The sequence below is a fragment of the Oncorhynchus nerka genome, linkage group LG10 (genome assembly GCF_034236695.1).
Source record: "Oncorhynchus nerka isolate Pitt River linkage group LG10, Oner_Uvic_2.0, whole genome shotgun sequence".
Classification (NCBI taxonomy): Eukaryota; Metazoa; Chordata; class Actinopteri; order Salmoniformes; family Salmonidae; genus Oncorhynchus; species Oncorhynchus nerka.
Window position 1 is genome coordinate 69,368,562 of NC_088405.1, and position 17,316 is coordinate 69,385,877.

At 43.1% G+C, this 17,316-nt stretch overlaps 3 protein-coding genes across 8 annotated transcripts in view; 2 read left to right on the plus strand and 1 right to left on the minus strand.

Annotated features, from left to right (window-relative positions):
* Window positions 1–5,930, plus strand: part of LOC115135917 (active breakpoint cluster region-related protein) — a 259,552-nt gene extending 253,622 nt beyond the window's left edge. For 3 of the 5 annotated variants that reach the window (XM_029671122.2, XM_029671124.2, XM_029671126.2), the window contains 4 exons: window positions 362–496; window positions 685–790; window positions 2,780–2,945; window positions 3,508–5,930. In XM_029671122.2, the coding sequence (XP_029526982.2) occupies window positions 362–496; window positions 685–790; window positions 2,780–2,945; window positions 3,508–3,597 (497 nt within the window). In that variant the 3' untranslated portion in view covers window positions 3,598–5,930. The remainder of the gene's footprint in view (window positions 1–361; window positions 497–684; window positions 791–2,779; window positions 2,946–3,507) is intronic. The other 2 variants (XM_029671123.2, XM_029671125.2) reach the window with 1 other exon arrangement.
* A 337-nt stretch (window positions 5,931–6,267) lies between these two features.
* On the minus strand, window positions 6,268–9,292 carry LOC115135919 (mitochondrial import inner membrane translocase subunit Tim22-like). 2 transcript variants are annotated; one of them, XM_029671130.2, is made up of 4 exons: window positions 8,993–9,292; window positions 8,473–8,669; window positions 7,201–7,273; window positions 6,268–7,094 (listed from the first exon to the last, which is right to left on the minus strand). In XM_029671130.2, the coding sequence occupies exons 1-4, from the start codon at window positions 9,249–9,251 to the stop codon at window positions 7,018–7,020; spliced, it is 606 nt and encodes a 201-aa protein (XP_029526990.1). In that variant the 5' UTR covers window positions 9,252–9,292; the 3' UTR covers window positions 6,268–7,017. The 2 variants fall into 2 exon arrangements, with proteins under 2 accessions (XP_029526990.1, XP_029526991.1); XM_029671131.2 differs by having other exon boundaries at window positions 7,006–7,094; window positions 7,183–7,273.
* Window positions 9,293–11,404: 2,112 nt separating this feature from the next.
* Window positions 11,405–17,316, plus strand: part of LOC115135920 (cytospin-B-like) — a 192,209-nt gene continuing 186,297 nt past the window's right edge. The window contains exon 1 of the mRNA XM_029671133.1: window positions 11,405–11,464. The gene's annotated coding sequence lies outside the window, so the exon portion shown is untranslated. The remainder of the gene's footprint in view (window positions 11,465–17,316) is intronic.

Here is a 17,316-nt window from a genome sequence, read left to right on the forward strand (position 1 = left end):
TTACTTCTATATTCCATTGCTTTTGACCAGAGTCCTATGGCTCTTTACAGCCAGGCTGTGCACTGTATATGGAAATGGGTGCCATTTGGCATGCAACCCATGTCTGTCACGGCCCCTAGACCAAACCAAAGATAACCCCCTCTGTGTCTCTGCTGTGTTCATGGCTCACTGAGCTGAGATCACTGGTGGTTTGGGTTTTAAACAAGTGTTGTTGCTTGTTATGTCATCTCTGGAGCCAGAATGATCAGTCTGGAAATGAAGTAGTTGTTTGGTTGAGGCTGATGCGCTTCCCTTGAGCTCATGTGTGTTTTTGTTTTCTCTATCCCCCTTTTCTCTCCCCCTCCCTCTCTCCCCTCCACAGATAGCAAAGACATCCTGGTGATGTTGAGTGACATGGACATCAACGCCATTGCAGGGACTCTGAAGCTGTACTTCCGTGAGCTGCCAGAGCCCCTGCTCACTGACCGCCTGTACCCAGCCTTCATGGAGGGCATAGGTACGACCTCTGACCCAGACCATACCAATACAATTAGGATGCATCTCAATAGTCAGTTATAGGGGAGTTATTCCTTGTTTTTATTGAGACCACAACATTGAAATGATGGTTCATATTCCCCCGTAGAGGGGTAATTCTTAAATTCTCTTCTGTTCTTCTCCTCTTTCCCCTCTTCCTCTTCTCTACAGCTCTGTCAGACCCTGCAGCCAAGGAGAACTGCATGATGCACCTGCTGCGCTCTCTGCCTGACCCTAACCTCATTACCTTCCTCAGCCTGCTGGAGCATCTCAAGAGGTACACACACACATCATCTACCATAAAGGCTAGTAACCATTACTGTTGACAGTTGGGCCATATTAACTGGCAGCCTAATACATTCAGATCGGATATTGGAGGAGTTCTGGCCAGAGTACGGTACATGTGCGAGTGGTTCTTTAAGCCTGCTATAAAACTGTGTTCTGGAGAGCTTCACGTTCAGCTGCACTCTGCCTGAGGTCATGAGGTGTGCTCCTGCTACTGTGACCGCACAACGCTCATTAGCCACTGACTGACTGCCCCAATAAGACAGAGGGAAAAGTCATCAGTGCTCAGGCCAGACATTGTGTGGTTAACAGAGCATACGAATGCCAGGCCCTGGAGAGATGACAAGTATACACTGGCCCTTTTAAGCCAACCCGTTAGTGGTGAGGTTAAGGAGCTAGACTGAGGAGTTATGGTCCAGTTGGAAGGATGCATTTATGTCAATGAAAAATGACTTCCCTACTGCTAAAATGACTTCCCTACTGCTAAAATGACTTCCCTACTGCTAAAATGACTTATCTACTGCTAAAATGACTTCTCTACTGCTAAAATGACTTCTCTACTGCTAAAATGACTTCTCTACTGCTAAAATGACAACCCTACTGCTAAAATGACAACCCTACTGCTAAAATGACTTCTCTACTACCATTTTGTCTTTGAATATAGCTGTGATGGTCTCAGTTGGCCAATCATGTGCCAGTCTGGAAAGGCAGTGTGTAACCACATGTGATGACATGGTGGTGCCTGTTAAAACTGCCTTCAATTAGAAGGGCATGGTAGAGGAGGGCACAACCACAGACTGGTAACCACTAGCATTGGCAGGAACACTTAGGAAACACTTATGGGTCTCCTCCGATCACCCACATCTGTCATCAGCTACAGTAGTAATGGCCTGTGTGGGGACTTATTCATACTCTGAGTACAGTAATAGTTTTCACCACCAGAATTTTAAAAGATCAGGTTCATGTGTTTGTTATGGTTTCCTACTGCAGGGCAGACAATGGTTTTATTTCACTTTTATTTGAACAGGCAGTCATGTTGAGACCAAGGTCTCTTTTACAGTAATTACAAAAATATACACATCAATACAATATGAAAAGCAGAGATACAAAACAGTCATAGAAAACAAACACATTCTACATTTAAAGGGTCCTCAATCAGCCGTATGATATGCCGTCTGAGGCACTAATTCATCACATTTTACAATGACAAATGAGACTGAAAAATGTGTTAAGTCAGAGAGTATATCATTCTCCTCTAGCTATATAACAGGAACTAGGGGGAACTAAGACCAAGTTTAATGCGTAGTGCTGCTTGCCAGTTTCAGTCACACATTACTTCACTCACGCCTCCTCCCAGAAGTTGGTGTTCAGTTCATCCTTGCAGTGAGATTGAAAAATGAGAAAAGAAAGCTTAGAGCGGTGTGTATCCCCAGTAGAGGGGTTATATAGTGTGTGTGAAGCTGCTGCAATAGAAATGGATGTTAGAGTTTGGCAGGCAAGCAGGAAGGTGCATAGATATTAATCAGATTTCTACCTATGGGCAGGCCTGAGGTCAGTTTACAGGGCTAGCGCTGGGTCAGAATACAACCCTACTGCGCCATGTAGCCATTATGGTGGCCTGATCCCAGTACAGCTCTTTAACATCCATCAGTACAGACAGTGCAGTCAGTCAGCAGAATGTACACAGAATGCTCTCATAAACACGCTGAGGATTCCCGCTGGACGCTCTGGTGACATGAATGGCTTTGCAGTTCCCATGAAGAACATTAATAGCAGATGGCAACTTAGTTCAGAAATTCAATGGTCCTTGTAGAAGAAACATATTGTGCTGCACTGACGGTCACTGCTACGGGAAGATGAGTCATCATAGTAACATGGCAAGACCAGCAAACATGTCGCATGACTAGAAAAATAACTAATACCGATCTGTCCCTGTGATCGCTGTAGTCTGACTGGTCTGTCTGTCTGTTTTGTGTTCCAGAGTTGCTGACAAGGAGCCCATTAACAAGATGTCCCTCCACAACCTGGGCACAGTGTTTGGCCCCACCCTGCTCAGACCCTCTGAGTCAGAGGTCACCAAGGGACACATCACACTGGCCTCTGACATCTGGTCACACGACGTCATGGCGCAGGTCAGTGTGACTTGGGTGCGTACATCTGTGTGTGTGTGTGTGCATGTGCATTTGCTTGTGTGTGTGAGAATCTACATACATATGTGTGGGTGTGTGTACTCCAAGGTAGCTTAGTGGGTTGTGTGTGTTTTACCCGTGTCAGCCAGGTCTGGCCTCCCAGCTGTATTTATAATTAGGAAGCCCCACTTGGAGCTCTGCCCGGTGCTGAGAGAGAAACCGCTTCATGTTCACAAATGACTTATTCTAGGGCGCATATAAACAGTGACTACTGTAAATCACAATAAAGGCCCCAATGCTAACAATAGAATGCTATATTTCATCATTAACTGTAAAGACAGCGACAACTATTGTGCAGTGACTTATTAAATCTATGTGGATAGATGAGTATGCAGATACTCGGATATCATGGAGAGATGCTTCGTCACATACTGAGTCATGTACATAATGTGTAGTCACATGGCTTTATGTAATGCGCCATATCCTAGTCCTTTTTTGGTTAGAACTATGATTAGTGGTATTTGAACGAAACACAATTGATTTTAGGCTCAAGCTCCTTATTTCTCTCTCCCCATCTCAGGTCCAAGTGTTGCTGTACTACCTGCAGCATCCTCCCATCTCCTTCGCTGAGCTGAAGCGGAACACACTCTACTTTTCCACTGACGTTTAATCCCTTGGGGGTCCAGAGAGAAAGACTCAACTGCAAGTCCCCCCACCCCCATACCACCCAGCTCCCTTTTAAAACTGGACAGCCCCCGCTGGGAGAAGAGATGGAGTTAGACGTGAGGGAAGAGGAGACATGGTGCTCCCCCTGGATCCCATAGTCACGTCTTCTAGTGTCATGTTAGTGTGCAGTACATCCATCTGGTGAAGTGCAGGTGTGGAGGGAGCAGCAGACCTCTGGCCCACAGTAACCCCACAGACAGCCACCATTCTGGGACCTCTATCAGTAAGGGGTTAAAGGTCAGGGTCTGGTTTGTTACTGACTCCATTTCTCTTTTTTTTCTTCTCCAGAGGCATTCCAAGAAAAATTGCATTTACATATTTTATAAATATTATTTGCTCAATAGTTCTTTTGTTTCTATCTGGCTTTGTGCATGTGGTGGAGGAGGGCTCTGTGTGTATGTAGAACCGCGTGGGAACGTTAAAGCAAGGAGCTGAGGACTGAGCTTGCAAGCCGCCAGTAAATGGTCACTGTCAGATTTTCTCTCCATGTGCAAAGACGAGAGCACAGCCCTCCCTCTGTCTGAGTCTTGGCCAAATTTGCCCCTATTATTTATAAATAAATATATTACGTGTGCCTGTACAGTCCAGTACAATTAGAGAATTGCGCAACGGAGTCTGTTTGAAGTTTTTTCTTAGCTTATTCTTATTCACAGCCAAGGTTGGCTGAGCTGTACTGAAACAGTGTAAAATCTGAACCACTCTTTAAAGAGATATCATCAACCTGTGAGATGAGGGTTATGGAAAAATGTAACACATTTTTGAACATTTGCTTTTTTTTCGTCATTACATTGCAAGCCTGTTCTGAGTGTCCAATGACACCAGGTATAATCTATGGGATGATGTTTGTAGTGTAATGCCCTCATTGCATGTTCAGCTTGTCAATCATATCTGGCTGGCTGACAAAGGTAGGTTGTCACTGCTAGTTTGTTGCACCAGCAATCTCCATCAATGCTGTACAAATCCAACCTTTCTGCTATCAAGCCTGAGACATATCTTAAAATAAGCACTGTTAGATGAGTCCTAGTTGATATTTTAAATAAGATTTAAAATAAAACATGTATTTTACTTCCTTTGAGAACAATGAGTATACTGTATTAACAAGGATAAATGTTGATGTAAACTTCTTTTTAGTAAAATAAGTGTACCAAAATGAAGTTGTCTAACTTTTATTGCAAGTAATTCTTTTTTTGGTACTTCTGTTTTTGTTTGGTTTGGTGCATCCTACTGCACTTTGTGATAGTTGGGAAGTGACATTCATGTATTATAATTTTATCCGTACTGTCCAAACTCAATTTTTTGCGCTGCAATCTTAAGTATTCTGAATCTATTAAGCATGCAGTTACCAAACAAATCACTAGAATTAAAAAATGAATACAAAACTACAGGAGCAATTGGCAGTGGTTTGTTTTAATTGATAACCAGTCCTGCAATTAAATGACACATCAAACCCACAACTCTGAGTTCATATTATTCACCATGAATGAATTTGAAACATGTGTAGATGTTATCTGGGTGGGCACATCCAGTCATGTAATGCATTGTTATCTGGGTGGGCACATCGTCATGTAATGCATTGTTATCTGGGTGGGCACATCCAGTCATGTAATGCATTGTTATCTGGGTGGGCACATCCAGTCATGTAATGCATTGTTATCTGGGTGGGCACATCCAGTCATGTAATGCATTGTTATCTGGGTGGGCACATCCAGTCATGTAATGCATTGTTATCTGGGTGGGCACGTCCAGTCATGTAATGCATTGTTATCTGGGTGGGCACGTCCAGTCATGTAATGCATTGTTATCTGGGTGGGCACGTCCAGTCATGTAATGCATTGTTATCTGGGTGGGCACGTCCAGTCATGTAATGCATTGTTATCTGGGTGGGCACGTCCAGTCATGTAATGCATTGTTATCTGGGTGGGCACGTCCAGTCATGTAATGCATTGTTATCTGGGTGGGCACATCCAGTCATGTAATGCATTGTTATCTGGGTGGGCACGTCCAGTCATGTAATGCATTGTTATCTGGGTGGGCACATCCAGTCATGTAATGCATTGTTATCTGGGTGGGCACGTCCAGTCATGTAATGCATTGTTATCTGGGTGGGCACATCCAGTCATGTAATGCATTGTTATCTGGGTGGGCACGTCCAGTCATGTAATGCATTGTTATCTGGGTGGGCACATCCAGTCATGTAATGCATTGTTATCTGGGTGGGCACGTCCAGTCATGTAATGCATTGCTTAATGACTTTAAATAAACCATTTACACCAGTGACCTGTTTCAGTTAACTATAAATGTTGCTTTTACAGTAAGACTGTTTGAGTCCGAGACTATAAAACAAGTAGTTGCATTAGTGCGGCTAACTTTTGTCAAGTCATCGCCTTTCAAAGTGTGTTGCGTTCTGGAGCTTAGAAATTTTCTGACTCATGAACTTTACAGTATAGGTTTCTGCAGCCATCACCTGCATTGTAGATTTTTTTGGTCACGTTTGCATGGGTCTAAGACATGAAACAAATTTTCCACAATTCATGTGTACAGTAAATATATACAAATAAATGACTCACCGATTGTATAATGTACACACGATTTCAGTTTGAGTGTAATATGGGTGTTGGAGGATGCAGATGTTTATTTTGGCACAGAAAACCTTTTATAAACAATGGCACATTTAGTGTTTGTTGCTTTAGCCTTAACACTCAAACACACCCATTGACCTGGACTCAAACTTTTGACTTAATGTCACCAGGCTGTATTTTACCCACAACTAAAGGAGAGAATAGCCAGCTCTCATCTAAAATCCACAGTTTCATCTCAATGACCAAGTTTAACTTCCATAAAGGAAAAGCCAGCATGCCCACTATGACATCACTGTGCACAGGATACAGTCAACAAAAGGTAATTTACTCCTGAGGTGCTGACCTGTTGCACCCTCTACAACCAATGTGATTATTATTATTTGACCCTGCTGGTCATCTATGAACATCTTGGCCATGTTATGTTATAAGCTCCACCTGGCACAGCCAGAAGAGGACTGGCCACCCCTCATAGCCTGGTTCCTCTAGGTTCTGGCCTTTCTAGGGAGTTTTTCCTAGCCACTGTGCTTCTACACCTGCATTGCTTGCTGTTTCTGTACAGCACTTTGTGACATCAGCTGATGTAAGAAGGGCTTTATAATTGTAATTGATTGATGAAGACCAGGATGGAATTGTCCAACTGTAATAATCCTCATGACCAGATGTGCCATCTGCAGAGCAGTGTTCTCTGGGATGTGTTTCTTTCCATGAGGTATAAAGTCTGTTACTGGCCCAGAGGGACAGTCACCTCAACCATATTCCACAGGGGTAACGAAGGCCCCTGGTTTTCACCGGAGATAGTACTCAATGGCAGCAGAGAAGGCAGCGAAACCTCCACATCCCAGCACTCCAGCCTTCGCCCCAGCTATAAGAAAGGACACAATCACAGCTTAAAACCAATTATCGTTTAACAATCAGTCAGTGATATCAATGCATGGGACATTTGAACTTACATTAAGTAGTTAACTCACCACGAAATCCTATTGCTCCCCCAGTAACACAACCACTGTAGACAGCATTCTTCCAGTCTGACTTTCCCCTGTGCTGTAACATACAATATAGACCACAGGGGGGCAGTATGAGACCGATGACAAATACAGAGTACTAGTTCCAGAGTTTTCAAATTCTCTTTGGTATTTCTCAAAACAATGATTACATAATCACGGTATGAATTTCATCAGCCATTAGCCTAGAAGATTAACGTTGTGATTTGTGGAACATAATATTATGTAACCACAAAGTTAAGGTAATAAAATTGTCCAAAAATTACAGGCTGTCTCGTGCTTGGGATGAATTGACACATTTGCCAGAATAAGGACTGACCTAGTGCTAAGTTTCAATATATATCTTTAGTTCCACTAATCAGACTACTCTCACTTTGCTACTCTCTTAGTTAGCATAGTGTAACGACCCTGGGTTAATAAGCATGGATATTGACTCTGCCGCTCGAGCATGCTTTTGCGTGCCTGACTCCGGGCTAGAAGATTGAGGGTTCGAGGCCTGCTCCCTGTTGTTTCATTACATTGGTGTCAGAGGTGATCAGACCCTGCATCCTCGCATTACATTGGTGTCAGAAGTGATCGAACCTTGCATCCCCGCATTACATTGGTGTCAGAGGTGATCGCACCTTGCATCCCCGCATTACATTGGTGTCAGAGGTGATCGCACCTTGCATCCCCGCATTACATTGGTGTCAGAAGTGATCGAACCTTGCATCCTCGCATTACATTGGTGTCAGAAGTGATCGAACCTTGCATCCTCGCATTACATTGGTGTCAGAAGTGATCGGACCTTGCATCCACGCATTACATTGGTGTCAGAGGTGATCGGACCTTGCATCCTGGCATTACATTGGTGTCAGAAGTGATCGGACCTTGCATCCACGCATTACATTGGTGTCAGAAGTGATCAGACCTTGCATCCTCGCATTACATTGGTGTCAGAAGTGATCGAACCTTGCATCCATGACAGTGTGTGTGCTTGGCCGGTGAGCGCATTTCTATAAGACGTTGAGTCGCAAGCTAGCGCGAGGACGTGCTCTTTGAAAGGAGTGTAATGACCCTGGGTTAATAAGCGTGGATATCGATTCTGCCGCTGGAGCATGCTTTTGCGGCATAGTCGATAGCGCGCTGGACTTCGGGATAGAAGGTTGAGGGTTCGAGACCTGCTCCCTGCCAATTTCATTACAATATTATTTTCTGATGTTTTCAAGCAGGAAAGAAAAACGTCAGAAGACAACCTACCGATTCAATGATGCACTCTGTGCAGGAGAACATTGCTCCAATGACTGCAAAGTTTTTGGCGTAGGACATTCCCCTCTGGCCCATGTCTTTAAGGACTTCTCTGGCAGTAGGTGTTCTCATGGGGTCTTTGGGGTCAAATCCCACATTGGTATCTATGCCAGCCGTGAACACACCAAACGCTCCCCCAAGAACAAACCCTGTGGGGAAAACACAGTGTCACAAGATTGTGTTAGCTACAGCAAATATGGGCATAGTAATGTTATAGTGAAAATTAACATCACAGAGAGACGTCAAGGGCTCATATCATCAGTAAGATACCAACACAATAAAGATACATAATTTGGAACAACTGTGTGCATTATAAGTGGTTGGCCTCTTGCATGGAGAGAAACTGCTGTAGCTAGCTGCAATCAACGGTCACCATGGGATCGTTATGTCAGGCAGCAACACCCCCGAAAAAGAAATGCACCAAGCAAGTTGCAATTGTAATATCGTCGACAATAGTGAAAGACTAGCTAACCTCCAACACATGCCAACACCGCCTTGAAGGCACAGCTCTCCATTCCCCGTTCGATCATCTTCTGGTCGTCGGTTTTCATGGGATTGGGAAGACCTCCCATAACGGTTGGATTCAAATCTTTAATCGGCCTCTTCTCCCCAATTAGGTGCTCCAGGAGCATGCTGTACTGGAATGTTGAACCTTCATAGCGTCGATCAGCCGAGGTTGTGGATTGTGTGTCCGACACAGGAACATTTCCACTATTCACGGTCGTCGCCATGATGTTCGTGAACGGCTGGTCAATTCAAGAAAGACGTTATTTAAAAACGGTAGATTCGCCAAATGTATGGCAGTTTGAGGTTAACTATATTACTTCCTTGTGAAAAAACTATTACGTTCAGGAATAACATAGAAATTCTGTTTTATTATTTTAGAAAATGTTTGTCAATTTATAGGAATGAACCTTTTCTACTTGCTTTAGCATGCAAGTGAAGTGCACCGGAGTCTTCCTATCTGTATTAGCAGATTCGACTAAAACAATTGCTGGAGATGTAATTGACCTTGAGCATTTCCTCTCCCAATCAATCCACATTCACTGTATTAAATATGTCCAGATTCCAGTCATAAACATGAAATCCCTGCATCAGCCATATCATCTTAGATCAATATTGGCACAGCACTTCTCACTATATACTACGTTTTTTTTTACCTTTATTTTACTAGGCAAGTCAGTTAAGAACAAACTCTTAGTTACAATGACAGCCTAGGAACAGTAGGTTAACTGCCTTGTTCAGGACAACATTTTTACCTTGTCAGCTCAGGGATTTGATCTAACAACTCTCTGGTTACTGGGCCAACACTCTAACCACTAGGCTACTGGCCTCCCCAATTTTTTATATTAACTCTGCAGGAAATAGACGAGGAGAGTGTCAATTTAATAAAATGTTTATCACACACTGAACAAAAATATAAAAACGCAACAATTTCAAAGATTTTACAGTTACAGGTCATAAGGAAATAAGTCAAAGGAAATACATTTATTAGAATCTATGGATTTCACGACTGGTCAAACAGATATGTATCTGTTGGTCACAGATACCTTAAAAAAAAGTAGGGTCTTGGATTGAAAAAACAGTCAGTATCTAGTGTGACCACCATTTGCCTCATGCATAGAGTTGATCATGCTGTTGATTGTGGCCTGTGGAATGTTGTCTCACTTCTCTTCAAAGGCTGTGCGAAGTTGCTTAGTATTGACGGGAACTGGAACACGCTGTTCGTACATGTCGAGCCGGAGCATCCCAAACATGCTCAATGGGTGACATGTCAGGTTAGTATGCAGACCATGGAAGAACTGGGACATTTTCAGCTTCCAGGAATTGTGTACAGATCCTTGCGACTTGGGGCTGTGCATTATCATGTTGAAACATGAGGTGATAGTGGCAGATGACAATGGGCCTCAGGATCTTGTCACGGTATCTCTGTGGATTCAAATTGCCATCGATAAAATGTAATTGTGTTCATTGTCCATAACTTATGACTGCCTATACCATAACCCCACCACCACCATGGGGCACTCTGTTCACAACATTGACATAAGCAAACCGCTCTCCCACACAACGCCATACACGTGTTCTGCGGGTGTGAGGCCGGTTGGACGTACTGCCAAATTCTCTAAAAACGACGTTGGAGGTGGCTTATGGTAGAGAAATAAACATTAAATACTCTGGCAACAAGTCTAGTGGACTTTCCTGCAGTCAGCATGCCAATTGCACACTCCCACAAAACTTGAGGCATCTGTGGTATTGTGTTGTGTGACAAAACTTCACATTTTAGAGTGGGGCACATTTTTAATGATCATGCTGTTTAATCAATTTCTTGATATGCCACACCTGTCAAGTGGATGGATTATCTTGACAATGGAGAAACTCTGACTAACAGGGATGTAAACACATATGAGTCTGGAATTTTAAATGTATTTTTTATTTCAGCTTATCAAACATGACCAACGCTTTACATGTTGCGTAATTGTAACGAACCTGGGTTTATAAGCGCGGAAATCGACTCGGCCGCACGAGCATGCTTTTGCGGTACAGTCGATAGCGCGCCGGACCTAGGGCTCGAAGGTCGAGGGTTCGAAACCTGCTCCCTGCTGTTTCATTACAGTATATTTTCATCAACGAACACACTATTTAAAAACCACTACCCCATCATTGATGCAGATACTGCACCAAACTCGTGCGCTCTACATGCAGGCGCAGTTCTACTGCCGTGTTGTTTAAGTGCTAGTCAGAACTAGGAAACGCTAAAGATTCCGATTTGCAAATTTATACACGTGCCGCGTTCTACGAATCAGCAAGTCAGACCTTTCCGAGTTTCCTAGTTCCGAGTAGTAATTGAACGCTGCATATATCCACACACGAGCGTCATCGTCACATCACCTCATCATCAGCAGCACCGAGCGCGCTAGCGGCAGAGTTAAAAAGAGCAGGTGAGGTGAGGGAAACATTTATATTATTTTGCGTTTTTTGTCGAAAATAACATGTTTTGAACCAACAATGATAATGTTATCCGTTTTTACCATTTCGTCATACACGTTTCACATATATTTTGTGAGGCTGTGAGAGAGTCGTTATGACGACCAGTTGGCTAGCAATACTGTAGTTCACAGCGGCTGACGTTTTGGTGTTGATCAACGACAAGGGGTTTGTCTCATGACAGCCACAGTACCCTCAGCTCGTGGTTCTTTTTTATTTACCTGTGTTTAAAAAAATGTATGGTCAGCTCGAGTCGACATTTTCAGGGCCACATATTTTACAATTAGAGAATACTGCAGTTATACTTCTGTGATGGTAAAGCTGAGTCAACCGAAGACATCTGTCATGTCATTTTTGGAGACAGGGTGGAATTATTCACACTGGACCTCTTCCCATTGTGAATAAGAGAGCTCTGGTGCCTTTGCTAATTTGTGTGTCTCTGTTTGAAGTTCAACAGGGTGTTGTTTCTGTCTGCTGCCTCCACCTGTAAATTTGGTGACAGAGAAAAGCAACCTCCTGCCTACTAAAATAGGTTAGCTCTTCCAAGCTGACATTCCCATTGTGTAGCCTATATTGTCTAAGTGCTTATAAACTGCTTAAGCTATTAGTAGATCATCAATACAAGAATTAGCCTATGTCATACGTAACGATGTAATTATATATTTTCTGTTGGCATTTTAACACGTATAGGTCACACATAATGTGTGACATTTTACAAATGTGTAATTACTGTGCTCAACTATGTTGATATGTCCTTAGTGGATACATTGGCTGTATTTGAAACCCGCCACATGCTACTGTTGCGAACGGCTACAGTATTTTTCACACGATCAGCCTGCCATTTGTTCCTTATTAGAGCTATACGTGTAGCTTAGGCTTTGTTGTAGTTAGTCTCGTCATCTGTGAAAGTTTGCTGTTTATTTCTTTAATAGATCCCTTAGTGATTCCTTATGGTCAATGTTGTTATGACTGAGCTACTGTGTGCTGTACTGGCTGTGCCATAATCAGCTGCAGCCCTATTACATTTATCTGCCTATAAACTACACAGTCACAGCCTCCAGGCTTAGTCAAACGACGGTCTCAAAACGATGCTTAGGTTTAAACTTGTAAACTGCTGCTATTTTGGTCTTGGTTTACTGCGTGTTATAATGAGAAAAGTAGCCTACCTAGGGGAAAGCTAGTCTAGACCCTAGACTCCCCTAAATTCAGACTGTTCCCTTTAAGATGTATATTTTTTTACATTAAATGTTTTCAAGAGGTAAACAAGCACTGTGTCATTCATGTCATGTGTCATTCACACAGCCGATTAGTTATAGTATCAAGGCACAAGGCGAGACCCAAGTGCAGACACAGGAGGCAGATGGTTGGAGTCTTACAATGGCTATCTATCCAAAGGGGTAGGCAAGGGAATGGTCGTGGACAGGCAAAAAGGTCAAAACCAGATCAGAGTCCAGGAGGTACAGAGTGGCAGACAGGCTCGGGGTCAGGCAGGCGGGTACAAAGTCCAGAAACAGGCAAGGGTCAAAACCGGGAGGACTAGAAAAAGGAGAATGGGAAAACCGCTGGTTGACTTGGAAACATACAATACAAACTCACATAGAGACAGGAAACACAAGGATAAATACACTGGGGTAAACAAGTGACACCTGGAGGGGGTGGAGACAATAACGAGGACAGGTGAAACTGATCAGAGTGTGACAGTACCCCCCAGGACGCCACTCGGTGTCCTACCTGGGCGCATACCTTGTAGACTGGGGTGTTGGTGGTGGAAGTCGGTGATGAGGGCTGGATCAAGGATTCTCTAGTGGGAACCCAGCACCTCGGGTTAGGCAAGTCGGTTAGGACATCTACTTGGTGCATGACAAGTAATTTTTCAACAATTGTTTACAGGCATATTATTTCACTTAATCACAATTCCAGTGGGTCAGAAGTCTACATACATTAAGTTGACTGTGCCTTTAAACAGCTTGGAACATTTCAGAAAATGATGTCATGGCTTTAGAAGCTTCGGATAGGCTAATTGACATAATTTGAGTCAATTGGAGGTGTACCTGTGGATGTATTTCAAGGCCTACCTTCAAACTCAGTGCTTTTTTGGTTGACATCATGGGAAAATCAAAAGAAATCAGCCAAGACCTCAGAAAAAAATGTTGACCTCCACAAGTCTGGTTCATCCTTGGGAGCAATTTCCAAATCTCTGAAGGTATCACGTTCATTTGTACAAACAACAGTACGCAAGTATAAACACCATGGGACCACGCAACCGTCATACCGCTCAGGAAAGAGACGCGTTCTGTCTCCTAGAGATGAACGTACTTTGATGCGAAAAGTGCAAATCAATCCCAGAACAACAGCAAAGGACCTTGTGAAGATGCTGGAGGAAACGGGTACAAAAATATCTATATTCCCAGTAAAACGAGTCCTACATCGACATAACCTGAAAGGCCACTCAGCAAGGAACAAGCCACTGCTTCAAAACCGTCATTAAAAAAGCCAGACTACAGTTTGCAACTGCACACAGGGACAAAGATCGTACTTTTTGGAGAAATGTCTTCTGGTCTGATGAAACAAAAATAGAACTGTTTGGCCATAATGACCATCGTTATGTTTGGAGGAAAAAGGGGGTGGCTTGCATGCCGAAGAACACCATCCTAACGGTGAAGCACGGGGGTGGCAGCATCATGTTGTGGGGGTGCTTTGCTCCAGGAGGGACTGGTGCACTTCACAAAATAGATGGCATCTTGAGGCAGGAAAATTATGTGGATATATTGAAGCAACATCTCAAGACATCAGTCAGGATGTTCAAGCTTGGTTGCAAATGGGTCTTCCAAATGGACAATGATCCCAAGCATACTTCCAAAGTTGTGGCAAAATGGCTTAAGGACAACAAAGTCAAGGTATTGGAGTGGCCATCACAAAGCCTTGACCTCAATCCCATAAAACATTTGTGGGCAGAACTGAAAAAAAGTGTGTGCGAGCAAGGAGGCCTACAAACCTGACTCAGTTACACCAGCTCTGTCAGGAAGAATGGGCCAAAATTCACCCAACTTATTGTGAGAAGTTTGTGGAAGGCTACCCAAAACATTTGACCCAAGATAAGCAATTTAAAGGCAATGCTACCAAATACTAATTGAGTGTATGTAAACTAGAGGTTAACCGATTATGATTTTTCAACGCCGATACCAATTTTTGGAGGACCAAAAAAAGCCAATACCGATTAATCGGCCGATTTAAAAAAATATATATATATTTGTAATTGTGACAATTACAACAATACTGAATACTTATTTGAACTTAATATAATACATCAATAAAATCAATTTAGCCTCAAATAAATAATGAAACATGTTCAATTTGGTTTAAATAATTCAAAAACAAAGTGTTGGAGAAGAAAGTAAAAGTGCAATATGTGCCATGTGAAAAAGCTAACGTTTAAGTTCCTTGCTCAGAACATGAGAACATATGAAAGCTGGTGGTTCCTTTTAACATGAGTCTTCAATATTCCAAGGTAAGAAGTTTTAGGTTGTAGTTATTATAGGAATTATAGGACTATTTCTCTCTATACGATTTGTATTTCATATACCTTTGACTATTGGATGTTATTATAGGCACTTTAGTATTGCCAGTGTAACAGTATAGCTTCCGTCCCTCTCCTCGCTCCTACCTGGGCTCGAACTAGGAACACATCGACAACAGCCACCCTCGAAGCAGCGTTACCCATGCAGAGCAAGGGGAACAACTACTCCAAGTCTCAGAGCGAGTGACGTTTGAAACGCTATTAGCGCGCACCCCTCTAACTAGCTAGCCATTTCACATCGGTTACACCAGCCTAATCTCGGGAGTTGATAGGCTTGAAGTCATAAACAGCGCAATGCTTGAAGCACAGCGAAGAGCTGCTGGCAAACGCACGAAAGTACTGTTTGAATGAATGCTTACGAGCCTGCTGGTGCCTACCATCGCTCAGTCAGACTGCTCTATCAAATCAAAGACTTAATTATAACATAATAACACACAGAAATACGAGCCTTAGATCATTCATATGGTCATATCCGGAAACTATAATTTCGAAAACAAAACGTTTATTCTTTCAGGGAAATACGGAACCGTTCCGTATTTTATCTAACGGGTGGCATCCCTAAGTCTAAATATTCCTGTTACATTGCACAACCTTCAATGTTATGTCATAATTACGTAAAATTATGGCAAATTAGTTCGCAACGAGTCAGGCGGCCCAAACTGTTGCGTTATACCCTGACTCTGCGTGCAATGAACGCAAGAGAAGTGACACAATTTCACCTGGTTAATATTGCCTGCTAACCTGGATTTCTTTTAGCTAAATATGCAGGTTTAAAAATATATACTTGTGTATTGATTTTAAGAATGGCATTGATGTTTATGGTAGGGTACACGTTGGAGCAACGACAGTCCTTTTTCGCGAATGCGCACCTCATCGATTATATGCAACGCAGGACACGCTAGATAAACTAGTAATATCATCAACCATGTGTAGTTAACTAGTGATTATGATTGATTGATTGTTTTTTATAAGATAAATTTAATGCTAGCTAGCAACTTACCTTGGCTTCTTACTGCATTCGCGTAACAGTCTGTCTCCTCGTGAGGCAGGTGGTTAGTGCGTTGGACTAGTTAACTGTAAGGTTGCAAGATTGAATCCGTGAGCTGACAAGGTAAAAATCTGTCATTCTGCCCCTGAACAAGGCAGTTAACCCACTGTACCTAGGCCATCATTGAAAATAAGAATGTGTTCTTAACTGACTAGCATTTTTTTTCTTTTTTTTTCTTTTACCTTTATTTAACTAGGAACAAATTCTTATTTTCAATGATGGCCTAGGAACAGTGGTTTAACTGCCTGTTCAGGGGCAGAACGACAGATTTGTACCTTGTAAGCTCGGGGGTTTGAACTTGCAACCTTCCAGTTACTAGTCCAACGCTCTAACCACTAGGCTACCCTGCCGCCCCAGTTAAATAAAGGTGAAATAAAAAATGAGCTAGCTGCTCGGGAAATGCTGGTGGACCTCGACTCCCTTATTGCTTTAACCATTAAAATTGATGGACGCCTTAAGGGAACGCAAGAGTGAGAGGAGGTCTGGTCTTAGGCACACTCGTGCACCCGATATGGCGCGTTCACCTCCTATGGAATCCGGAAGATTCCGAAGGCAGCTCTTCCGACGAGTCGAAACCACCCGAGCTCTCTAATGACTCTACGATGGGTGAGTTGGATACTCCTGAGCCTATACAGTTGGGAAGAAAAAGTCTATCAGTTTGGGAGCACTCACGGAGGATAAATAATAACTGTTGTCTGTACTGTGGAGGGGCAGGACATTTTATAGCTACCTGCCCTATTAGGAAACCCTTGTCTCTAGTGGATACTATGGTGAGTCAGACTGGGAGTTCCCTATTTCCCATCACCCACACACCCCTTTTTGCTCTTGTGCTGTTGGGAGACCAATGTAAGTCTCTCTGAGTGTTCATTGACTCTGAGGCTGATGAAAATCTTATGGATGCCACGATAGTTTCGGAGCTTGGTATTCCCTCTCAGCCTCTCTGTGCCCATGGATGCTAGGGCACTGGACGGCCGCTCTATTGGGAAGTCACCCATAGTACTGTGCCCGTTCAATAATGGGTTTCTGGTAACCACAGTGAGACAATACAGTTCCTCCTCATTACCTCTCCCCATGTTCCGGTGGTTTTGGGATTTTCCTGGCTTCAAAAGCATAATCCGATGATTGATTGGACCACAAGCTCCATCCTGAGTTGGAGCCCATTTTGCCATTCCCACTGCCTTCAAGC

Coding starts and splice junctions, on each gene's coding strand:
- LOC115135919 (XM_029671130.2), bottom strand. CDS start 9,251: ATGGCGACGACCGTGAATAGTGGAAATGTTCCTGTGTCGGACACACAA. Junction 7,274..8,472: donor CAGAGTGCATCATTGAATCG/GTAGGTTGTCTT, acceptor TGTATGTTACAG/CACAGGGGAAAGTCAGACTG. Junction 7,095..7,200: donor GGGAGCAATAGGATTTCGTG/GTGAGTTAACTA, acceptor CCTTTCTTATAG/CTGGGGCGAAGGCTGGAGTG.